The 26,568-nt window shown below is 39.7% G+C and overlaps 1 protein-coding gene across 1 annotated transcript in view; it reads left to right on the plus strand.

Moving 5' to 3' along the window:
- GABRA5 (gamma-aminobutyric acid type A receptor subunit alpha5) overlaps positions 1-26,568 on the plus strand; it is a 282,141-nt gene that overhangs the window by 16,796 nt on the left and 238,777 nt on the right. The window contains exon 3 of the mRNA XM_089693487.1: positions 16,418-16,539. Coding sequence (XP_089549613.1) covers positions 16,418-16,539 — 122 coding nt within the window. The remainder of the gene's footprint in view (positions 1-16,417; positions 16,540-26,568) is intronic.

Consider the following 26,568-nt stretch of genomic DNA (forward strand, 5'->3'; position numbering starts at 1 on the left):
TGCTGTTGGGAAAAGGTGTCCTTCCAATAAGAGAGACCTGGAGCTGTTTGCAAAGGAAGAGTGGTCCAAAATTCCGGGTGAGAGGTGTCAGAAGCTTATTGATGGTTATAGGAAGCGACTGATTTCAGTTATGTTTTCCAAAGGGTGTGCAACCAAATATTAAGTTAAGGGTGCCAATACTTTTGTCCAGCCCATTTTTGGGGTTTTGTGTGACATTATGTCATATTTGCTTTTCTGCCTCTGTTTTATATTTGTTCCAATACATACAAAGGGAATAAACATGTGTATAGCAAAACATGTGTTAATGCAATACCTTTTTTGTGTGAAATACTTGATTTTCAGGAAAAATATCAAGGGTGCCAACAATTTCGGCCATGACTGTATATATATATATATATATATACAGTATATTAGATTGTGCTTCTCATTACTTCTACTAAACTAAACTGATATCTGGCTGTGGATGAGTTTTCACACTATCAATGCTCCTAGTACTGACTAACTAAGCAATGCATATGTGTTGCTTCCATGTGTTGTGTCCCCTTGAAAGGTAATGAGCATCAACTACATCAACTGGAAAACAACTAAAAAGCAGTACATTGTATAGAAGATTAATTAAAAACTCTACTGCGTAAGTACAGTGCCCATCTAGTTAGCTAGGGGAAGTTAGGTTTTTTTTTGGATAGAGGCTGTGTGTCAGCCTGAGATGAGTTAGCCAGGTTACTCATGGCTGAGGGCTCTGCAGGTCAGTTCTGTGATACCTCCCCCTTGCTATAGAAGCTTGATAAGTTTCTAGATGGCAGTGGTTGGGGGCGAGGAGGGGCAGGGCAGGTTTGCATACTCAAGCAGGAGGCTTGGCATGGGGTCAGGGCAGCCCTTAAGTATGAGAAAGCCTGATCAGGAAGTAGTCAGTGTCGGGTGGAAGATGGAATGAGAGGATGGAGTGTGGAGCTTGAGAAGAGGCCTAGGGAAGGGGTCTACCTATAGACAGATGCTTGGAAGGGAGACCTTTACTTTACCACCATCTACCAAGAGGGACAGCCTGAGAAGCAGGGAAGGAGCCAGCTCAGCAGAAGGCCTGAAGGCAGCCACCAACCCATAACATGATCAGGAAGGCCAGTGTGAGTAACCTTACACCCCCTGGGCTGGATATTGGGAGAGGGCAGTCAGTTAGAGAACCCAACTAGCTCCTCAGCTGGGACTGTTTGACTTTGACAGCTTCTGGATCCCCTTGCCCAGGGAATACCCTCAGTGCAGCTGGGCAAAAAGGAAGTTTCACCTGGGGTCTGAGGGGGTACACAAGAGCACCGGAATGCTTTCAGAGAAGAGGCAAATTTTTCTTTTTTGTCCATAGACTTGTACATAGTTGTTTAGGAGATTGTCCTCACAGTTTACAGTTCCTTTGGGCATCCTATGCATCCCTCAACTCCATCCAAGTTCAATATCCCTTAATAAAACTACAAAAACAAGCCTAATGACTGGTTACTGTCTCCAGTGTGTAAGTGTGGAGGAAGAAGATGTGAGTTGCCTGGCTGTGCAGAACTATAGGGAGACCCACTTGGTGACTTCTGAGGAGTTAGTGCTACTTAAACAATACCTGTCATATATAAGATTACACATTTCAGTGTTGATGCCACAATATTAATAACCTGTCATGTGCTTTATCTTGATATAATTCAAACTGTGTTATGAATGAAATCAATTTACATAGAAAAGACTGGTCCAGCTATGCTGTAGTTTCATATACAAATTTATCAATTTGCTTTAGATAGACTAGCATAATCAATGTTTGCATCAAGTGATGGATACTTCCATGGTAACGGAGATATAGAAATTTAGGCTTTCTATTTTTGCTTGGCTGCAGTCAGACACTCAATGATAATAACCAAAGCAGAGCCCAGGTTAATCTCACTGGAAATGAAATCTGTTGTTGTCTCATCATACATAACAATAACTCACGTACACCATCTATCCAATCCCATGTATGTTTCTCCTGTGTCACAATGTATTACTGTCAGATGGACAGCACATTTCAGAAAGCAGAGTATTTTTATGAGCAAAGTGAAATAAATATTGCATTTCTTGAAAATGCATATTGTGTGTAATATCATCCAAAGTTCAGCTTTTCTTTAAAACAGTAATACATTTTTAAGATATATAAGCAATGCGTTTTCTCTCTTTCTCTCTCTCTCTGACAGCTGATGACTTGTTACATTACCACACGTTTTCACTACTAAAATATTGCATGACAAATTATATTTTATTAGTGTGTTTTAGTGAATGCCAACATTTTTTTTGAAAAATGATGTGCAGTATCTTACTGCATACTTGGATGCGGTAAGATACTGATTTGTGAATTGTTCCCTAAATGATTTGTAACACATTTTAATGATATATTGCAAGAAAATAATACATGAGCTGATAAAAAATGTGATTACGTGGACACTTACATAACTACTTAAAGAATAACTTTTGTTGGCATAAAAACAATTCCCTTGGGGTGCTCAGTGTACATTGCAAGGACTATAACAAATGTTACATATTCCTACATGTTACTGCTCTGAAGAAATGTAGCTGTTTGTTGTGTGCAGACTGAATTTGAATAAGTCACTTTTCATTATTAATCAGCTGGTGTACTTACAGTGTTTTATTAAGCAAAGTTGCAGGGTCTGCATCCCTTTAGAAGTGATTAAGCTTTTAGATGTATCTCACCAAATATAATTTTTTTGTTGCAAAGGATGCCAAAATCTGACATATTTTAGTGCAGACTTCTAATATAATCAGTGAGCCAATCACACAAGCAAGAAATGACTTTTCTAAAGAAGTTCTGTACACCACAGGGGCGGACTGACTGTTTGGAAACTCGGGCACTGCCCCAGGGCCCAGGGTCAGTAGGGGGCCCCATGAGATGCCCCTGGTACCCTTTTTCATAGGCTTTTTTGAGTTTTGGCAAGGACACAGGGGCCCCATGATCCCCTATTGCCCGGGGGCCCCATGAGTTGTCAGTCTGCCCCTGGTACACCATCAATGTATAGAACACCTCCAGGTTACCATATCGCATTGAATTTTACAGAAAATAACAGCGCTGCAGAACGAAAAGATTCAAAAACAACAAACGAAAGCATTCAATTACAATATGGCTCACGTAGAATTACTGCAGCAAGGCAGCCTCTCTGAGCTGGATCATGTATCCAATACGTGATCCATCTCTTCCAGGTAGTGGGTGCGTGCGCACCCGCCACCCCAGCTGTGCTGTGATTAGTTACAGCACAAGCTGATTAGCAGGTCCAGGACACACTGACTGGTGAAGCGGATGACAGGACAGAGCTCTGTGAATGTAAACAACAGATAGTCCTGCCAGCAGGGATGTGTCGGTTTTTGTTTCCCTGCAAAGCAGGTATTAAAAGCCGGCACTAAAGTCAGCACACAGTACACACCAAGCACTGTTAGGCACACAGTTAACTCTTTGATTGCCCCTAGATGTTAACCCCTTACCAACCAGTGTCATTATTACAGTGTCAGTGTATATTATTAGCACTGATCACTGTATTAGCGTCACTGGAGATGTCAGTGGCAGTTAGCCAGTTTCCATATAATGTCAGTTTGTTAGATTGCCCTCAGTACTATCACAGTCTTTAGTTGCTGATCACCGCCACTACTAGTATTAAATAAATAAATAAAAATTACAGTGTATATACCATAGTATTTAGACGCTATAACGTTCACGCAAATTAAATAATGTACGCTTTTTGGGATTTTTTTTACCAAAAATATGTAGCAAAATACATTTTGGCCTAAATTTATGAAGACATTTGATATTTATTTATTTATTTTGGATATGTTTTAAAGTAAAAAATATTTGTTTTCAAAATTTTTGGTCGTTTTTCATTTATATAATAAAAAATGAAAAACCCAGCGGTGATCAAATACCACCAAAAGAAAGCTCTATTTGTGTGAGAAAAAGATATGAATTTCATTTGGGCACAGTGTTGCATGACTGTGCAGTCATCAGTTAGAGTAGCGCAGTGCCATGTAGCAAAAAATGGCCTGGTCAGGAAGGAGGTCTTTACAGAGAGCAAGCAGATATTAGTTTGTATTTGCTATTATTTCCCACAAGAGTTGAGTTATCCTTTATTGCACTGGAACAGTAGGGTGAAATGGTTACAAAAGCCTATGTGGCTACTGTGGGACTTCCAGACAAGTGGCCGTGATAGCTGTCCCTTTTTCCCTCCTTATGGTAGGATCTGGTTGCCTTAAGAACCCACAGTTATATAACTAGAATTTCATAGTATTTTGCTATTGTCTGTGCTCCTCATTACAGGGGATATTTGGAACTTTAGGAACCCGTATCTACAGAATGTCCTTGAGGGTTCCATAATAGCTGCATCATCAAATAATTTAGAAATCTGTTTTCAGAGATTTCTGCCCGTCACTTTTTATGTAGGGGGTCCAACACATGCAAAGTTTTGCCCTTGGTATTGTTCCTCAATTTAGAGTTCTGAGTCACCACTTTTCATTACTGGAGCATGAACTTTCTCTTTCTGTTTTTTTTTTATTATCTCAGTACCCATTATTAAATCATTTCTTATACTGTAACATCAGCACAATAATGTTTACAGTCTTATTCCATAACACTCCCAAAGAACAATTACTATTTGCAGCAACCGCTTTTCTTTTGTTTAAAGTAACATCAGTGAAAGCTCATTTCTGATTGTTTGGGTTATAGTATTTTGAACAGTGGTATTGAATAAGCCTAGTAATTTCACTTAGCAAATTTCACATGCTGATAAAAAATGTATTTTCAATAGGCTAACAGTGTTCTTGGCAAAGGAATGCAATGACCAAAAATATCTACATGACTACAGGGCTTGCAGCAGAACCTCTTCTAAACTCTGATAACTGTGATAATCCTCTTGAAGCCTGTGTTAAAAAAAATGAAAGCATCACTGTTTTTTGTATGTTTTTGGAAGAGAACATCACTGATATTTATTTTGAAGTGTCAATGTCAATTGACCGCAGTGTGATAAAATATGATGGCATCATCAGTTTAATATGCAGTTGACTTCTACTAACAGAGCGGAGAATTTACAGACATTGTGAAATATATGCCTGCATAGCCCATAGAATACATTGACTTGAAAGTGAGTTAAGATGAAATGACTTGTTCAAGGTCACATGGAGCTGGCACCAGAGCTGTTACAACTTTGGTGCTTCAAAGCATCATGTTGTTCTGCTTTCTTCTACAGTGTGTATCAAAGCATAAAATGCAACCTATATTTTGCTGCCATCAGCAGTATTTTAATGAAAGTGTGCTAGTAATTCATACAGAATTAATGAGGCATATTTAACATAAGTTTGTTTCAACAATTTCTGATTTAATTTTAAGAATCATGCTCTATAGTCTGAAAAGGATGAAACAGTTCCACATAATGTATCACACATAGTATCACAGATAGTTTACCATTATACGTAGATAAGCTATACCTGTTTGAACCAGGTTATATGCAGATCAGAATGATGTCAACTGCAGTTGAATCAACTGTTGTCAATGAAATCTGAATAATCTCAGAAGCATATCAAACTGATGTAAAACTGATGTCTTTGACACAAGCCAAAAGCCTGTTTGATAAGAAAGTCACAAATAAACCATATCATTGAATTCAAAGGCACACATTTTGCAAAAAGTGTATAGTATTGGTTTGTGTGAAAATTATAGTGTCCACACACTATAGTGTATATACTGTAATTTACGCAACTATGACACTATACTGGTAATGGAGGTGATCATCGACTTATAGTGGGACTGTGATAGTGTGGCAATCTGGTGCTAGCTGATGCTGGCTGGGAAATACACTAACTGACTTACTGACAGCAATAGTAACACTAATACATTAATCAGTGATAATACTGTACATTGTCACTGTACTAATGCCAGTGGCTGGGAAGAGGTTAACATCTAGTGGCAATCAAGGTGTTAATTGTGTGCTTTACTATATGGCTGTTCCCTGCTCACAGAGTTCTGCATTTTGTAAACCCAGATCTCTGTGTGTTATTGGCCACAGTCGATCAGCTGACAACAGCCAAAATAATTGGCTGAAATTAGCTGCCAAGCTCATGCTGTGTCCAATCACAGCACAGGTTGGCAGCGGGAGTACATGTGTGTACCACAAACCTGGAAGGAGGCTGGTCATGTATAAATACTTGACTGTACTTGCTCGTGCCACCCCACTGCAGTAAATGTACTGTGGTGAGGCGGCCATGTTAACAAGCCAGTCATGAGGATATGAAAAAGGTAAGTGTGAATTTGCTTTTCACACAAGTGGACAATTTATTTATTATGTAAATATTCTCAACCCATTTGGTAAAGTAGCCTTATGTATATGTGTGTGTTTGTATCATTTTTAAAAGAGAAGTATGAGAGTGAAAAAAACCCAAACATTTATACTCTCCCCCGCTGCCTCTAAGACCAAGAACTGAGTGATCAAAGACCACTGATGGCTCAGTTCTTGGTCTTCATTAAGCAGACATCTGTGGGTTTATTTACTAAAGCTGGAGAGTCCAAAATCAGACTCCCTTCTGCATAGAAACCAATCAGCTTCTAACCTCAGCTTGTTCAATGAAGCTTTGGCAATGAAACCTGGAAGCTGATTGGTTTCTATGCAGAAGGGAGTCTGATTTTGGACTCTCCAGCTTTAGTAAATAAACCCCCTGGTGACTGCCCCTCCAGCACCCACTGGAGTGTTGGGCTGTGGATGGGAGGGAACAGCTGGCTCAGGCTCTCAGCGGTGCACTGAGAGTCTGAGCCAGCTGCTGGTCAGACATCTGGGCATATCCCGACAATAAAATCAGAGTCCATCAAGAGCCTGAACCAGCTGAGTGACATTGGCCAACAGCAGACTGTAGCTGCTTAGTTCTGCACTCCTGTGACCCACAGGAGAAGTAGGGCCAAAAGAGCTTTGGCCCTACGTCTCCTTTAGGATCTGGTCTGTATTCCAGGTAACTTTTTTGCTTGGCTATTTAGAACAATACTGGCAAAATGACTAAGCAGCCCTAATTTTATGTATTAATGTATGCTGGAAAATAAATTGCAAAACCACATGCAAATCAAGATTTACTGGATTTCTTTGAAAAACACAGAATCTATATTTTTTTTATTTTTCTGTGGTTTAAAATCCCTTTAGGGATTGATATATCAAACTCAATTACACACAGCAACATTTCAGTTCTGTCTGGAGGTTATTGCCTGGAACATCTGTGTTCCTATAACAGAGTCTGATGATTTGCTACAGTATTTTGGTGCTATTTATCCGGTTCATACTTCAGTTACAGATGCTGAACTAGCATTAGCAAATGATTCCATTAGAGTGTTATCTGCTCCTACATTCTGCAAGACAGCATTTCAAATGAATTTAAATGGCACATATTTCTAGATATAATCCACAGTGTATAGTATATCTTTTACACTTATTGGTAAGATCTGTACTGTCCTAATAGAAACTAATATTCAATTTGTAGAAAACATATGCATAAAACGTACAGTTGGAGTACACAGAGCCTTTAACTTTCCATAAATGCTTTGTACCCTTACGTGAACTGTAGCATGATTCTCCTCTAAAACATAGGCTGTGCTATGATTGTTAAGTAGATAAGGTGGAAAACATTAAAGTCAAGCAATTAACTGAAGTAAACCGCATGACTTGCAATTTATATATCCGGAGACTATCATTTAGAGGAAAGCGATAATCCACCTATCCAGTATTTCATTCTAACTATTCTGGTTGGGCTGTTTATTCCATGAAAATTTAAAGAAAACCAAAGCTTATGTTAAATACCAGTTTTTCAACCTTCTGTCAGTCAAGGCTCCCTTTAAAATTATGCACAATCTTGAGGCACCCCTCTAAAATGTAAAAAATTAAACTAATAATTTTACACAACACAGCCTCATCCACACATGTAGGGCTTGCAATGTGATTTATTCTTCCAAAGCAATCATACCTTTTCTCACTGGTACTGACTAGTATTCCAATGTTTCTCTCCCTCACTCTGCTAATGTGACCCCCAGTGCTGATGGAGAGGGACAAAAAAGGATGCTGTGCAGGCACCCGGTGTCCTACTTATCAAGAGATAACATCATTAGTTGTTATGATGCTGGTTGCTGGAAGGTTGTAATGGTGCACATTATAAAATATGACTTTGCATTGCTAAAAGGCAGGCTTGATCCATCTGCTGGCTTTTATACAATTTTGGGGCAATTTTTAGGAATTTTGCCAAGGCACCTCTAACGAAACTTGAAGTCACCCTGTTTGAAAAAGGTTGTTTTATACTATTACTTACCTCTAATGCTGCTGTCACAAGTTAGCCTGCAGTCTCTTGCTTGTGTATTCTTACCCTTTGCTGCAGTGCTTTCCTGCCCTGATTCCTTTCATATGTGTGCTCACCTTCGGGGGTAACTTGCTATTCTGTGGGTTTTATTTCCTTCCCTTCCATCACTTCCTGGCCTGCTTCCTAGTTTGCTTGCCTATATAGGACATGCTTAGTCTAGCCCACATTGCCTGAGCAACGTCACAATTCTCCAAGCTCCCAGTCATTGTTACTTTGGTATTTTTACATTGGTCATTGGTTTCCTCTGCCTGACTACCCGTGTACCTATCCCGACTTTGTTCACCATCTGCGCTTGTTTACTACCTGTCCTGACCTTGGCTTGTCTCCTGGATTTCCTCTTGTCTCCTGCTGGCTGTGCACTCCACATGCCAGTTGTCTCCCCATCCTCAGCTGGGTGTACCTGGGGGTCGTGACCTAGTTCCAGCTTGCTGCAAATCCATCCCCATCCCCATCATCAAGGGCTCTGGTAAAGAAGCAGGCTGGGGATTAGACTCCGCGGCCTGAGGAACCCCAAGTTGGTGATCTACAAGGCCTCACAACCACAGATGCTTGACAGCTGCCTCTTCATGCTTCACATAAGGAACAAAAAAGGAAAAAGTAGCTTAGGTTGTAAGATTCTGGGTAAGTCTGGATTACAGAGCCTTGAAAAAAGGTCCATGCTAAAACTTCATGCAGTGAACTGTTTGCTATTGATTTCAGTTTAGATATTTTACTAAGCATGAGCTTATCACTGAGCTTTAACTATCATTATTTGCAATAAAGAAGAATCACATGGCTGTAAATGTGTGTTATGTAAAATAGTACGTGTGTTACATCTGTGAATTGATCCTTAATATAATATATAAAGATTACCTATATACACAATACAATAAAAAAAAAGACTAATAGTTAATTCCTGAAATAATTAACATTATTAGAGCTGAGACCCTATCTCAAAACACAATCCTTACCAATAAAAATAGTAACTTTTTTTTACAGTGCAATTATAGGTGAAACAACTCAATGGATTACTAATGTTATCCAAGAAACACTGTGCAGAAATACAGTTAACCACTTCCCGACCGGCCGTTTATATAAACGGCCGGACGGTGGCACTGCAGAGTCGGGTGGCCGTCTATAAACGGCCTCCCCGCACCCTGCTTGTGCGCGCTCCCTGGGAGCGCACAGCACCGCGATCCGGTGCCCGCTGTGTCCTCCGGATACAGTGAAACATCGATCGTCGGACGGGACCTCTGTACGAGGTCCCGATCATGTGATCACTGATTGGCCAATCAGTGATCACATGCAAAGTAGTAGGCAAGATGTCACTTCTGACATCATTGCTTACTATGTGTGAAATCTGTGAATGATCACAGAGGTCACATGGTACAAGGCTATTCACAGCTCACTCAGTTCTTCTCAATGAGTGCAAGAATGCACACAGAGAGAAAGAGAAATGATTGCTTTTACATCCTATATGGGTGTAAAAGCAATCAGTGTAAAAAAAAAAAAAAATCTTCATCACCCCATGGTGACACTGTACTGCTAGGGTGACAGTATGTAAAAAAAAAAAAAATAATATAAAAAAATAAAAATGTAAAAAAAATGTAAAAAAAATGTTTAAAAATTATAATTTTTGCTTATAAACTAATTTGGATTTTTTTTTTTTACTAAAAAGATAACGGAATAAATGTTGGCTAAGATTTATGATGAAATATTATTTATTTGCAAAATTTTATAAAAAAAACACTTTTTTTCAAAATTTTTGGACATTTCATTTACATAGCAAAAAAAATACAAATCCCAGTGGTGAATAAATACCACCAAGATAAAGCTTTATCTATCTCAAAAAAATGGTAAAAAATTCATTTGGGTACAGTGTTGCATGACCGCGCAATTGTCATTCAAAGTGTGATAGCGCTAAAAGCTGAAAATTGCCCTGGTCAGGAAGGGGGTAAAAGTGTCCGGTCTGGAAGTGGTTAAGCTAAAGCAGAACTATCCATGTCTTTGGGTTGTGGTATGTGACCAGGATACTGACTCTACCCTATACACATCTCCACTCAGACAGAAAGTTTGATCAACGGTAGCTAAAGACATACTTACTGTCTGGTTGTTATCTCCCTATATTGAAAGCAGTTGTATATCTATTCCATCATTTTGTATTTTTTCACTCATTCCACATTGCCCTATACCTGGCATTTTTATGACTTACTTTCATTTTCTATATTATAGATTTTTAGACATAGTTTTAGGTCATAGTGGGTTTGGTGCATGGGTATAGTGCACCCTTGCTGATGTTTTTCTATTAAAGCAGAACTATACTCACCTCGCTGACATCTTTGCTTCCAGGTCTCGATTGCTGTCTGCTTTCATTGGAGGTGCGGGGATAATGTCGAGCTCACACATGTGTAGGAATTCGGTCAGATTCTACATTGCTGAATTTGTACAGTGAGCTGTGAGTGCACGGCTTACTGTACAAGAGCTGACAGGCAGGTAGGTAACTTTAATGCAGAAGAGACAAAGCATGTCTCTTCTGCATTAAAATTCCTGCCTGTTTGCCCTTTTTTTATTTTAACCCTAATGTTCCACTTTAATTTACCTTATTTTGGTGTCCGTTTATGGACCAGCGGTAATAGATCGCTGCTCAGTTCTCCGGCATTCTCGGAGAACACAGTTCTCCTGTGAATACAGTTTATGAAGCAGTTCTCCGAACGAAGGGAGAATGATCTCCAAACGCTGGAGAACGGTCTACAAACTCTGGAAAACGGCTGATTTTACTATAATCTCGCTAGATTACAGTAAAAGATCAGTTTACTAAGCAGAGGTAAATTATCTCTGCTTAGTTTTCGGTCCCTCCGATTCTCCAGCTCTGGGCTGGAGAATCTGGAGGGAGAACACAGATCTCCAGAGAAGGGCTGAACATATTCTCCTGGGTGTCATAAACTGTGAATGACCAGAGAATAGCTGTGATCCTCTGAATCTCAGCTATTCTGTGTGTCATAAACGGACACCTTAGTGTTCTCTGCAATCCACTGCAGCCAGTGGTGTATTTAGATTTTGTGCTGCCCTAGGCTATGAGAGAGCGAGAGAGTCAATAAGTGTGTGTATGTATATATGATTCTCTCTCCCTTTCTTTCTCTTCTCTCTCTTCCCTCTCTCTTTCTCTTCCCTCTCTCTCTCTCTTTCCTCTCTCTCCCTTCCCCCTCTCTCCCTCTCGCTCTTCCCCCTCTCTCTCTTTCTCCCTCTCTCTCTTCCCTCATTCTCTCTTCCCCTCTCTCTCTCTTCCCCCTCTCTCTTTCTCCCTCTCTCTCTTCCATCTCTTCGACCCTCTCTCTCTCCCCCCCCTCTGTCTTCCCTCTCTCTTCCCCCTCTCTCTTTTCCCTCTCACGCCTTTCTCTCTCTCTATTCCCTCTCTCATCCACCTCTCTCTTCCCTCTCTCTCTCCCCCCTCTCTCTTCCCTCTCTCATCCCTATCTCTCTCTCTTCTCCCCCTCTCCCCTCTCTCTTCCCTCTCTCTCTCCTCTATCTTCTCTCCCTCCTCCCTCTATCTCTTCCCCCCTCTCTCCTCCCCCCCTCTCCCCTCCCCCTCTCTCTCTCCCCTCTTGCTCATCTCTCTCTCTCCCTATCCCCCCCCTCTCTTCCACCTCTCCCTCTCTCCCTCTCCCCCTCCCTCTCTTCCATCTCCCCCTCTCCTCCTCTCTCTCTCTTCTCCCTCTCTCTCTCTTTTCCCTCTCTTTTCTCTCCCCCCCTCTCTCTCTTCCCTCTCTTCCCCCTCTCTCTTCCCTCTAGTCCCCCTCTCTCTTCCCCTCTCTCTCCCCACCCTCTCTTCCCTCTCTCTCTCTTTCTTTCTCAGATCATATGGAACTGCACATACACACCTCCTCCAAGGGCTGCTGATCTCCGGGCAACAGGAAGGAGGGGGGGGGGGAGTTGTGTGCAGTCTCATACAATCTGTCGGTGTAGGGAGGGAGGCAGGGAGATCCCACAGAACACAGCACAGCTCACCTCCTCCGGGCTCTTTCCTCTCTGGCTTTTCTCTCCCTGTTTCAGGCTGTCCCCTGGTCCTGGCTTGTCAGCTGCTGGAGGGAGAGATACATGAGCATCGCTCTGCAACTGCCCTCCCCTACATCGATCCTCTTGCTGTCCAGGCCACTGCAAGAGTACTGAAGGTACCACTGTGATGACGGCCCTGCATGGATCTGTCCACCGCTGCTCAAAAGGTCCCTTCTTCCAGGGGGCGGTGCCGCCCCCCTAAAAATTGCCGCCCTAGGCAAACACCTTGTTTGCCTCCCGGTAGATACGCCCCTGACTGCAGCTACAATTTATAGGGAAGCTCATAGGTTTATTGGGAATATACTTTATGAAGCCTGTACTATGTTTACATCCAAAAAATTTTTGATTTTGATTCATGGCTGTGCAAACAACATCTAAAAAGACTTATTTTTTTCACTTCATGCTTTTTGTATAAAAGACAACAAAAGATTTATACTAGGTTTGTTTGAGAATAGTTCTTTAGCATCCACAAGGGTTGATCAGACTCAGACAATTATACCACCTGCAAAATGGACTAGTTGAGACTGTTGGACTACAGAAATATCTCGATGAAAAAGTGATGTACTGTAGACAGGACTGCTGTTAGAAACCACGGGGCTCCTTACAACAAACCTGACCAGGTCCCCCCCCCCCCCGAAAAAAAACACACAGTTTACTATGCTTCAGTTATGAATGAACACTGAGTGATTGGTACCGATCACTCATGTGTGTTCATTCAGGAAAGGAAGGGCTGGTAAATGTGACATATTTACCAGACCCTTCCCCCACTCTCTATCCTGTAGGATCCTACTGTGTGCTAGCAGCTGCAGCTGGAAAGAAGAGGAGGGTATCCATTAGCACTGTGAGGGCACACAGGGGGACCTGGGCAGCGGCGGAAAATGTATGGTGCAGAGGGAGGTGCACAACATGCGACAGCTATGAAAAGATCACCTGCATCAGTTTTCTGAGACATAAAAAGTCTATCCAAAACATTTTCATAGTTTAGTAGGAAACTAGAATCTGACAGATCCTTTTAATTTTCCCTATGCACAAAAAGGGGTTGTTTGCTAAAACTGGTGCACACAAAATCTTGTGCAGCTGTACATAGTAACCAATCAGCTTCCAGGTTTTATTGTCAAAGCTAAATTGAACAAGTTGAAGTTAGAAGCTGATTAGTTATTAAGCACAGCTGCACCAAATTTTGTGTGCATCAGTTTTAGTAAATCTCCTCCAAAGTGTGTTTATTACTGTCTGTAATACCTTCCACTTACTTCCTTACTCAGTGGCACTAGTCACCAAAACAAGTAAAGAGAGAGAAACCTCTCTAGCAGGGACATAGATGTCTATAAAAACCCAACATAAATTATGTTGACGTTATCTGGAGAAGTGTACAAGCTGGCATGGAAATGTTTATGGATTTAATTATATAGTGGAGTCGGATTATTGGTTCCATTCATGATATCTTCAAAATAGATATACTGTATGTCATTTATATTTATTATTGTTTACACATTGATGTTAAATATAGGTGAAGTACTGCAGTTTTTTGTATATTGAAGTAACTAACACATTATATATGGTGGGTGATTCCTGGTGTAAACATTATTTGCTTATAGCAGCTCACAAGATTTATTGTATCTACAGAAAATATGTTTGCCCTTTTTCCCTTATCACTGGTGTGACAGCAGATAGTTACACTTATTTTTTAAGGTAAAAAACCCTCCCATATATTATATATATATGAAAATTATCAACTCTTAAAAAAAATATGCAGGTATGTAAATATATATATATATATATATGTAAGTGACAGAAATTACAGGGTACCTATTCTAGTGGTGCTCAATTCCATACTTTACTCTCTTAGTGCCACCATTTCTTAGTCTGCCATTCTTTACAGCCTTAAAATATTTTGTATTGAGAAAATACAAAAACTGTATTTGCTGACCTTCCCTTCATAAACTTCTGGTTGCCTGCCTGTCAAGCGTAGCTCTTTCTGACTTGATGCATGTATGCAGATTAAAAGTTTTTATTTCACTCTTTCTTTACAGTCTGTATGTTGGTTCTGCGTCAAAAACACAATGAGGTTGATTTACTAAAAATGGAGAGTCCAAAATCTGGTGCAGCTGTGCATGGTATCCAATTGGCTTCTAACTTCAGATTGTTCATGTAAGCTTTGGCAATAAAACCTGGAAGCTGATTGGTTTCTATGTAGAGATGTAGCAGATTTTTCACTCTCCGGTTCCAGTGAACCAACCCCAAAAAGTATTGCAGCCTGACAGCTAATATTCTTAGAGGGCGTCCGGCAATGACAGATTCTGTATTGGTCTCAGTACAGGCTAACTGTAAATAAGGTATTTTTTTCTAGAACATATTGCATGTCAGACATTACACTATACACGTACACTATAGACTGTTCTCCCAAGATTTTTTACTGAGTTTGCAACATCATAATTAGAGAAAAGTTTTTTTGTTGTTTTTTTTTTCAATTTTGAAGTTCATTTTTGATCTCTCATGAATTTCAGTTTCTGGTAAATTGGCTCACAAAGGTCATAGGCACTGTTATTGTTTCAGGGTATTAATATCATATAAAGTGTTTCTTTTTTTTTTTTACATATTTCTATTGAAAATAAAAATATCAGTGGTGAGTGACTTTTAGACCTTAAATGTCTTACTTCAATAACTTTTCAGGCTATTAACAAAACCTCTCAAATTAATATGGCAAGAAATTGAACTAGCAGTCCAGAATCACAACTTATATATTAATGATAATTAGATTTTCTGTACTATATGCAAAGTAAAATGGGAATGGACTACAAGGAATACCGAAAAGGTGTCCTTGTGGAAGTAGTCAAGCCTCCTTACCACAATACTGAGTCTGAACTTTACCTAAAACCAATGTTTTTTGGGTGGAATGGTACATGAGTACTGACCAGTTGTGGACAGACTATTCCTCAACAGGTTTTTGCTTGACTGTTCAAACAGTCAACTAGCCTACGTAAAGAATCCACATATTTTTAAGGAACAGTCCTTTTGAGGCTCAGTGACACAGAAATGGTTTGCCACCCACCCTGTCACCAACCCTAAATACATATAAATATATATAGACAAATTTACTGCAAGAAATGTTAGCAGAATGGGCATCTGGAGTCTAGGGAGGAAGTTGTTGTCTACAGAAGGGTACCACATTTCCTAAGGACTAGTAGGAAATCTAATCCTGCCCCATATCATCTAAAACAGAAATCAGTTTTGGGGTATCCCATTACAGTGGTACATTCGATGCATGAAAGTTAGCAGTAACTGTAATATGTATATGGATCAAAGGTTTTCCATATATATTTTAACACATAGTCAAGCCAGAACTTTACTTAGCAACTGTATAGACTGACCTTATCACTAAATCAGTGGAAAATGCAGCTTGCATGCTGATTTTGAGTGATCTTAAAGTCCCATCTCAAATCTAATGTTTGGTTTTAAACTTACTTTTTTTGCCTCCATGTTATGGTATAGTTAGGCACTGGTGATTTAGCCAGGACCTTACAAATGCACCCTGGGTTCCCCAGTGCTTTTAAGGGAGAGTTCTAAACTGTGGCAACATCTTGTGAGATTTAGGAGATATTCAATACTTCTGCATCGGGCACACGTGTGCTGTCCTCTGAAGGGACAGCATAGTATGAGTATGCCGTCCCTTCAGAGCACTGTGCCATGATCTTAGCTCCCGTGAACGTGCGTGGGAGTGACTCACCGTCTGGCCATTCAAACAGCTAGAATCTGCAAACCTGGAGGAAGACTGGGTGAAGATGGAAGTTTCCATTTTTGTTTTAAGTCTTTTTTTAATGTGCTAGTATGCATCGTAATGCTTAACTTGCAGGAGGAAGTTTTTTTTTTTTAGTTCAGACCTTACTACCTCTTTAAGAATATGCAAACATGTAAATGTGCATAGCCTGGTCACAGGTCTACATAAAAGGACAATTTTTATGTTGATTTTAGACATGCTTTATTAAAGACTTATGTTTGTACACAGCTTTTCACAGATGACTACTGCTTCAATAAAAGAAGACACTAATGATAACATCACAATATTCACCCGAATACTTGATGGTCTACTAGATGGATACGACAACAGACTGCGACCTGGACTTGGAGGTAAAAAAACTGAATTTGTTTTTCAATGGTTAATATTCTTATCATGTATTCAGTCATAAAATCTCATAACATTTTACAATATATTTTACAAGAGTATGATAAAGTTTTAGGTTTGCTTTTACCCAATGAGTCCCATATGCAGTGCTCTAAAGAGCTTGAATTACTTCTTATCTTATCTTCTAAAAATTCCAGTTTTCATTTAAAGACGGGTATATTGATCTACAATTTAAATTATTCACTTTAAAAAATGTATTTTTTACAGTGATTCCAAATTTTCAACTCAGCTGACTCATGTTCCAGCAGATTTGTTTGATATGTGGACAACACAGTTTATGAACCCAGGCAATCAGTATTCATGAATTGTATTATTCTCCTCAGAGTTTCAGATACATATAAAGCAAAGCCGTGTGTTGTACTTTCAGGTAAAACCAATTTAGTTTAATCCCCATCCCTCATACACTTACTTTCTCTTTGCATCCCCACTGCTTTATTTAGTTCCAGGGGTCAAAGAAGATACCTTATGCCAGAGGAGCCTCTAGCTGACTCCATGTGACATGACTGGGCCAATCAGAATGACATTAAATCCCCAAAATATCTCCCCTGAAGCGAAAATCTGCATTTTTAAAAGAAAAGTCTTATAGCAGAAAAAAAAAATCAACTTACATTAATATAAAGGCCTTGTCTACAAAAAAGAAAAAAAAAGAAACGAAAAGCACAAAATACTACAACCACCCCCCACAAAGCAAAAACCTGATTTTTTTAAGGTAGTTTTTTTTTTTTAGCAAATGAAGAAAAAAATAAGATTTTGTTATGGATAGGAGAGCAGATGAAAGTGACCACTGACCTCAAATCAACCACAAAATAACATAGAGGCAAGAGGTTGATTTACTAAAATTGGAAAGTGCAATTTCTGGTGCATGTCTACATAGAAACCAATCAGCTTCACGGTTTTATTGCCAAAGCTTAATTGAACAAGCTGAGGTTAGAAGCTAACTGGTTATCGTGCACAACTGCACCAGATTCTGAGTGCACCAGTTTTAGCATATCTATCCCTATGGCTGCTCTGAGATGGGACTGGCTTATCTAAAATCCTCATAATTGGTCCTGTAAAGCTGCTGGTCATAGTTCAAAGGTCATACAGCTCATTATAGTTTAACCACCTTCCGCCCGCCCTATAGAACAATGACGGGCGCAAGGTGGTTCTCTCGTTCTGATAGGACGTCATATGACGTCCTACCATTCTCACTGTGCATGCGCGGCTCACAGAAAGAGCTGAAGATGTCGGCTCGGTCATGTGATCAGCTGTGATTGGACGGAAACACGGAAATGCTGGTTATCGGCATTTCTCTCTTCTCGAGCTGTCATGCGGTAATCGGCTTTCCGCGGAGGGGACATGTAAACTCGGTGTGCCCTGATGATCAGTGTGGCCCCAGAAGTGCCACCTGTCAGTGTCCATCAGTGCCACATGCCAGTGCCCATCAGTGCCACGTGCCAGTGCCCATCAGTGCCACATCAATGCCACATATCAGTGCATACCAGTGCACATCAATGCCACATATCAGTGCCCATCTGAGCTGCCTTTCAATGTCACCCATCAGTGCCAGTCAGTGCCACCTATCAATGCCAATCAGTGCCACCTATCAGTGCTGCCAATCAGTGCCACCTATCAGTGCCAGTCAGTGTTGCCTATCAGTGCGCATCAGCATCAGTCAGTGCTGCCTATCAGTGCCAGTCAGTGCTGCCTATCAGTGCCGCCTATCAGTGCCATATATCAGTGTCATGTATCAGTGTCATGTATCAGTCCTGCCTTTCAGTGCCCATCAGTGATGCCTGTCAATGCCTATCAGTGCACCCTACCAGTGCCTCCTCATCAGTGCCCATCAGTGCCACCTATCAGTGTCCATCAGTGCAGCCTATCAGTGCCCATCACTGCAGCCTCATTAGCGCACATCAGTGAAGGAGAAAAATCACTTATTTACAAAATTGTATAACAAAAACTAAGAAAAAATGTTTTTTTTCAAAATTTTAAGTGGTTTTTGTTTAAGAAAAAATACCACCAAAAGAAAGCTCTATCTGTCTAAAAAAATGATAAAAATGTTATATGGGTACAGTGTTGTATGACCGCGCAATTGTCACTCAAAGTGTGACAGTGCTGAAAGCTGGAAATTGGCCTGGGCAGGAAGGGGGTATAAGTGCCCTGTAGGCTAGTGGTTAAACAAAATTCTTTCTGGCAAACCTGCACATAAACTCATTGGGACCATAAATCTCAAACCTGTAGGATTTGCCTCAAACACATGGTAGTAGTGAATCTGAACCTCATACCTACTGAGATACTCAATACTCATGTTTCTGCCATAACAAGCAGTTTTGGTGTCCTGGCAGTTAGGAAGAGGACTGGTGTGCTGGTGGTGAAGAGAAGGCCTAAATTCAGCTGTGATAACCTATTTTTCAATTTTCCTGATAGTAGATCCCCCCCACTGGAGATATAGCTGCGGGGAGTAAACCTGTGACCATAGACGGCTTCCTCTTCCCCCCTTAATTAAAAAAAAGGTCAGTCCCACCTAAAGTGACAGGCTGCACAGGAGGTAGTAGGATTTTTTATTTTTCAATTATTATTTTTTTCCTTGTAAGACCATCTCTGCCTGGGTACAGTAAACAAGAGCAGTGATGACAATGCATACTAGCTGGAACAGGAAATAATAATTTACACATATAGAAGAATTATAAAGCAGAGTAATAAAAACATTTGTTTTATTAATCCAATGTTAAATAACAAAGAATATTGTTTGGTGGATTAATAAAAATCCAAATGTGGATGATTTGAAGGCAAGACAAGAAAACAATTAAGAGACTTAAAGGTCAGTTAAGGTCAGTACATATGCTTTGCAGCTAATCTGTGACACAGATTAGGTATTATTTAAAGGAGTGAGAAGCCAAGGGTTTCTTAAACAAGACAGAAAGGGCAGAAATCTGACCTCCACTACTGAAATACTTACAAGCAATCATATCTCTTGAATTAAAGGCAGATACTGAATTACCTACGATTCTGTAAACTGTTTAAAACAGTTATAAAATTATTATTATTATTATTATTATACAGGATTTATATAGCGCCAACAGTTTGCTCAGCGCTTTACAATATAACGGGAGACAATACAGCAACAATACAGTTCAATACAAGAGGGTTAGGAGGGCCTGATCCTGGAAGCTTACAATCGAAGAGATGCATACTGACTATTTTAATTTGCCTATTAGTAATGACATAAAGAGTTTTTTTAATACATGGTGGGTACAGCAGTGTAAAATTGCCCAGCAGAAGAGTTTTAAAGAATATGGAAACCCAACATTTCATATTCCTAATATATGCCTACTGTACAGGGGCGGACTGACAACTCATGGGCACCCGGGCAATAGGAGATCATGGGGCCCCTGTGTCCTTGTCCTCAAAAAAGTCTATGAAAAAGGTACCAGGGGCATCTCATGGGGCCCTCTACTGACCCCGGGCCCTCAGGCAGTGCCCGAGTTTCCAAATGGTCAGTCTGCCCCTGCTACTGTACCATGTCCTTGTATCCTTCCTTTGTATGAGATAGCTGTTATTCCTGCCAGCCCCTCTGCTTTTCTATTAAAACGGGCCACACTACGCATGAGAGCACAGTGTGGTCAGTTTTCTGGCTGTGTTGGGAGATAATCCAATAATCAGACTTGTGCTGACTCCTCCCCGATAGCCATTCGCTGGGAAGATCAGTTTGTTGCTGTTTCTCTTCCATGAGCTCCTTATGCAGCTGAGAACAGAGATTATGTGTTCACTTATAAAAAAGTGGTATTTATAATTTTTTTATATGTATACATACATGTTTTGCCTTTCATTTCTATTTTAAACTGAATGGGTTTCTTTTCAAGGTGAGGGTTTACATATCCCTGCAAGCAAGAATAAAAGGCCTTACTTTTTTACTGTATGCCTATCTTTTATTTTATCTATGGAGATGGAGGGGGGGGGCGGGTGCCGTGAATGTAGATATATAAAAGGAAGGAGGTGGTTTACATCATGCTCACACATCCTGCTCAATGTTTTTTTCTTTTGAACAAGGTAAAAAATGGATGAATCGTCAACAACAACTGCCTGATGCACTTTAATCACCCCAAGCTTAAAGTTATAATGTAAAATAAACTAAAAAATTGAAAATCTAGCTATCAATCAGAATTTGTAGACAAATATTGGTCATTAAAAAGATTTTTTGGGTGCATGGATCTGTCTGCTCAGACAGGGCACACAAGAAAATGGAGCCCAGCTCACATTCACTAGCTTACTTTGTTAAAGTAACCCCACACACTAAGGCTACATTCACATCAGCGATCAAGGCCAGTGCGAATTGCAGCAGCAATCACCGCAGGTAATCTCTGGTTGTGCGTACAGTTACGAATACCCACACCCACCAATGACCTGTCATTATAGTAAACAGGGCTGACGGATGCACCTAGCCACTTAGAGCTGCAGACGATTTCTGCTGGTACAATTTACACTGGCTTTAATCGCTGCTGTGGATGTAGCCTAAATAAATGTATGTGCTGAATCACACTGTCCAGAAAAATGACAATGTTTTTACAAACAGGCCTGCAAAAAATTGCAGTTAGGTTCACCGTGAACCCAATCTTGACTCAAATGCAAGGCTCATCCCTATTGCCTGGTATCAGCCTTTTGCATCTACTGTGCAGCCAGTTCAGCTGCACTCCAGTGAGCCATAATGATTGGAGGAGAGAGCAGAGTGACATAGAGATGAGCTGATTAGTGTGCTGCTTCTCCTTTCACTGTCCAGGCACCTGGTAATTAAAAGCAAAACTGCAGCAGAGAAAGATCAAGTCCCCTTATCTGCTATATAGAGCTGTGCTGTGCTGTGGGGCAGAGCTAAGTAAATCTCAGGCATGGATATACAGAAATATAAATCCTTTGTCAGATAAAAGAGATTAATATATGTACAAAGTATTTAATTTCTGTGTTTAGCTGTTTACCTGGAGTTCAGCTTTTACTACCTGTTCACAGGCCACTTGAACTGTCTTTTCTTGAATATGTGACCACTTTGTTCCAATTACTTAAAGTGTTACTAAACCCAGGACCCTGCATTCACTCTATCTGGTCTCTCACAGTACACACAACATGGAAGTGCGATTATTGTAGTAAATATAAACTGCTAAATACCTTTTCTCATCAGCAGTATATAGCAGTCTTGTGACTTCTCTCAGTGTCCAGCCAAGCACATGCTAAAGCTTGTAGGAGGAGTTTTCATTCTGCTCTAGAATGATGCAGAACCCCTGACCTCTGTCTGGACAGTGCTGATTGGTCCTGTGCTGAACACATGAACCCTCCCAAGAAAAAAAAAACCTCTCTAGTAATACACACCAAACTGAGCATGTGCAGAGTGACTCCACACGATATGCCTTATCAGGAGATAAGAGGGGGGCACTGGAAGAAGGGGGAGGGTCAGAGAAGTCATGATCAAACAGCGTTTTTACACAATGCAGAGGATTAACCCCTTAGGTTCTACAGTGAGTATAACAAGGATGCTTTACTGCATATACAGACTGATTTTACTGTTGTGAGTTTAGTAACACTTTAATTGTTCTTCCAGTTTTAGCCTTGGCTACAGTATATATTTTCATGGATGCATAATCTGTACAACATCTAAATTGGGCTGGTGGATGAGTCTACGTACCACGACTTACTATTCAGAACATCAAACACAAAAAAAAAAAATTCAAAATGGAATTTTAAGGTGCTGAGGAATGAAAAGTCCATAAAAAAAATCTATGTTATTAAAATGAATTGAATTATCAATCTTAAGTATGGTTAAAAATTCAAACAATAGTATTTTTATTTTAAATACATAAGAATACATACAACAATGGTCATTACTAATACATCCACTAGATTTCACCACCATATTCTCTGAGCAGATTTTCTCAGAGAATCCTTTCATACAAATAGCAATGGAAAGGGTATAGTTGTCCTTTCAATAAGTTTTGCAAATTGTTTCATTGGTAGATCAAGGAAGGATTCATCTATAATGTCATGTCAAAGCTCACAAGTTAGAAATATTTTTCCAATATTAAAAAAATATATATTTGTCAATCTCTAACAAAACTCTTTAAAAGAACATACTGTATTTATCAGTTTCTTACATTGTGACAATACACTCTAAGGTAATCATACAGCAAGGCCAAGGTAATTCCACAACCATTTAGAAACATTTGCTTCTGTGTTTGATGACCTATACAACAGTCTCCTAGTTGTGACTTTATGGCCTGATTGCCAGAGTTAAAGGGATTGTATAGTTTTACACAGCACTTTACATACATACACATCAGTCTCTGCTCTCAAGGAACTTACTGTCTAAGGTCCCTATCTCATATGCATACATACACTGACCAATTCATACAGGAGCCAATTAACATGTTTTTGGAGTGTAGGAGGAGACTCATGCAAGCACAGGAGGAACATGCAAACTGCATGCATCAGCCTAATTGGGATTTGAACCAAGCCCCTAGTGCTGCAATGCAAATGTGCTATCTAAAAAGCTACTATCCTGCCCACGTAGTTCATGTATGTAAATGAGGAAAGCTTCAAATTTTGTCAGTATGTTTTAATTTTTTAAAAACCTTGTTTCTACATATAATGTGTTACTATATAGTTACATGGTGGCAACTCTATTTGCGCATTACATATGCATGTTCTCTTCATTTTTGCAGTGCTAAACACTAGTACCACTTTACTGTTTTTTCTTTCAATGCAAGTGTAGAATGTGAATAAATAAACCTCCCAGTAATGCTATGATTAGGTCACATCTAGAGGCAGCTCTAATGATTTGTAGTGTAACTTTTAGGAGACTAACAACCAACAAACTCACATTAAGCTCAGAGTGTGCAAGTGAACAACATTTGTTTTCTGTCCTCCTCTTGATACAGGTTAGACACATTTGGTTTATACTATTGTTCAGTTTTGTGTTAGTTCTGACATTCACATTCTCTTTTTAGTATCCTTTTTGTTAGTAATGGTAATTCTCTAATACAGATTGATGCGCTTTTCAATATTGCCTGCGCTGCCAATATGAGATTAATAATTATCTGTATAATGTGATCCATTTATGTTTAACACATTTAGCTCGGAATGAGCAAGTGAGAAATGGGTTTTCTGTTCTCCTCTTGATAGAGAAGCTGCAGGTTGTATCTTTGTCATAGCTCACACTCAGATCACAGATAATCCTTTAACACAAATCTTTGAGTTGTCGTAATTACTAATAACAATGAAGTCTCTGTCTAACAAACATCTCTGCAGTTTTTAGTGTTAAGCCTATTGCAATATGCTCCCCTTAGTTGTTAATCTATAAATCTACCTAATTAACCAATATAAGAAAGATCAAGGCAGTAAAAATGTAGAGGTCTATCACAAAAGTTTCCTCAAGATAAATACTGCAATAATAACTCAAAATATGTACTCAGTGAAAATGTGCTATAAGTTACCTTTAACTGCTTCCCGACCTCCCTATAGCAGATATACTGCTACAGGGCGGCACGGGTGTGCAAAATCACCCATGAATCAGTTCTCCTCCATGTCAGCTCATGCATACTGCTTTGGATGGCTGTGCATAGCACTGCCATCCAAAGCAGTGTGCTTACAGTGAAGCACATGGACACAGCACTATGTAAAACAGCACACAGCACACACTTAACCCTTTGATCACCCCTCATGTTAATACCTTCCTGCCCAGTGCCATTAGTACAGTGGCAGTGCTTTTTTTTAGTGACACCAAGTCAGTTCCCCCAGTGTCAGAATGCCCGCCGCAGTCCTGCAGTCCCGCTATAAGTCGCTGATCGCCGCCATTACTAGTAAAAATAAAAAATACAATATAAATCCCAGTATATATACCGCCATTTGTAAACGCTCTAACTTTCATGTAAACTGATCAATTTACACATATTTGGATTTTTTTAGCAAAGACATGTAGCAGAATACATTTTGGCCTAAATTTATGATGAAATTTGATTTTTAAAATTTTTTACTGGACATGTTTAATAGCAAAAAGTCAAAAATATTGTTTTTTTTTTTTTCAAAATTGGCAGACTTTTTTTTTTATAGCGCAAAAAATTAAAAAATGCACAGGCGATCAAATACCTCTAAAAGAAAGCTCAATTTGTGGGAATAAAAGGATGTAAATTTCATTTGAGTGCAGCATTGCATGACCGTGCAATTGTCAGTTAAAGTAATGCAGCGTTGTAACGCAAAAAATGGCCTGGTCAGGAAGGGGGGTAAATCCTCAGGAGGGCAAGTGGTTAATACTAATTAAGCTTGCTTGGCTGCTTTCCCAAACAAAGCTAAAAGATGCATGTGATTGCTGTGACTGGTGTAGTAAGAGTAGCAAGAAGATTAATACTGAACGAATACTGCTAGCTGGACATTCATATAAAAGGCACTATAAATACAACTGTCAGATCTAATAAAATGTTTAATACATGTAATCACTGCTCCTAGGGTGATAATTATAAGGGCAACTGAATCCTTCCTGTTAGGAATATAAAAAAGCTTTTTCGGGAGGTGCTTCTGTCTTGGGCCAGATTTAAGAGCTTTACACAGCTGCAACATTACATAATTTAGCTTGCCTCTCTATCTGGGTCTACTCAAGTGATAATACACATCTTTCCACATAATCATTGCTGAAATGAGAAGAGCATTGATTTCAGCTTTAATGCTGCTTTACTCTGTGAAATAAAAGTGAAGAAATTATGACAATCCAAGTTTTATTGCAAAAATACAGCACATCCATTATGTTACTTCACCTATTAAGTCAATATTAGCCTAGGTATAAAAAGGATCTTGTTATTCATTTTTATTACTGTTCTAGCATAACTGCCTGAATTCTCTGCACAACACAATCAAAACCAGGGTAAGAATGGAAGGGTCAACACCAGGAGCCAATCAGGGTTTAAGACATTGCAGAGTGCTGTCATGCCACTATGTATCAGGCATAGAGGCAGGGATGTATTTGCCTAGGGCGGCATTATTTAGGGGGGCAGCATTGCCCCCTGGAAGAAGGGACGTATGTGGCATGAGGACCAGGTGTGATCCGAGAGAGGCTGCGGGCTGCTTGATGGTGTATGCAGAGCCCGATTGTCATTCCCAGGGATGTCCAGAGCTGTGAAGGTGTCTTTCTCTCTTTTACCAGGGGGGATTTGGGTGTTAGTGGAAGGCTCTCTCAGGTGGGGGGGGGGCCGTCTGATTTTTGTGTTGCCTAGGGCAGCGCAAGACCCAAATACACCACTGCATAGAGGGGATTGAGGAGAATTAGGGAGGCTTACAAGAGGAGAAAGTATAGAAAGGACTTTGTCATATACTATACTGTATATACAAATACACACAAAAACAATTGCATGATGTTTGAGCTGTGATTGCTAATTCAACATGCAATTAACAACACAACAAAGCAATGAGATACAACAATATTAGTACACCAAGTGTATCATGCCGTAGGCTGTGTTTGAGCTCCAGGTGCAGATTTTTGGGTATAGAGTTTTCAGTTCCGATTTGTGTAGCTTTGGATTCTTACACAAAGTTATTTATTTATTTATTCATTTTGACGGTTTTGTCAGAATGATTTCAGAACTATGTATTCTTTTTGTTATGAGTTTTGTGGATTAGGTGAAAGTTTAATTTAGAGGTAAAATTTAGGGGTATGTTCAGGTTAAAATGTAGATATTGGTTTTGGAGATTCACAAGGTTAATGATTAAGTTAAAGTTCAGTTAAGGTTAGATTTAGGGGTGTCCAAAATTTTAATTTGTTTGCTTTTTGTTTTTAGGTTTTGGTTATTTTTTTGTTTTGGAGGGCTTTTAGGTGTGACAGTTTCATTCTTAGGTCTAGTCATTTTGTCAGCATGTATTATGGCTGTACTAGGTATACTGGCAGCCAAACATTCTGGGTACTTATCATATACATACTCAAAAGCATTTGCTGCAGTTACTAGATTGCCAATGACTGAGTAAAT

Source organism: Staurois parvus, unplaced genomic scaffold (genome assembly GCF_062004578.1).
Source record: "Staurois parvus isolate SC_StPar_1 unplaced genomic scaffold, SC_StPar_1.0 ptg000634l, whole genome shotgun sequence".
In the NCBI taxonomy this organism is placed as follows: Eukaryota; Metazoa; Chordata; class Amphibia; order Anura; family Ranidae; genus Staurois; species Staurois parvus.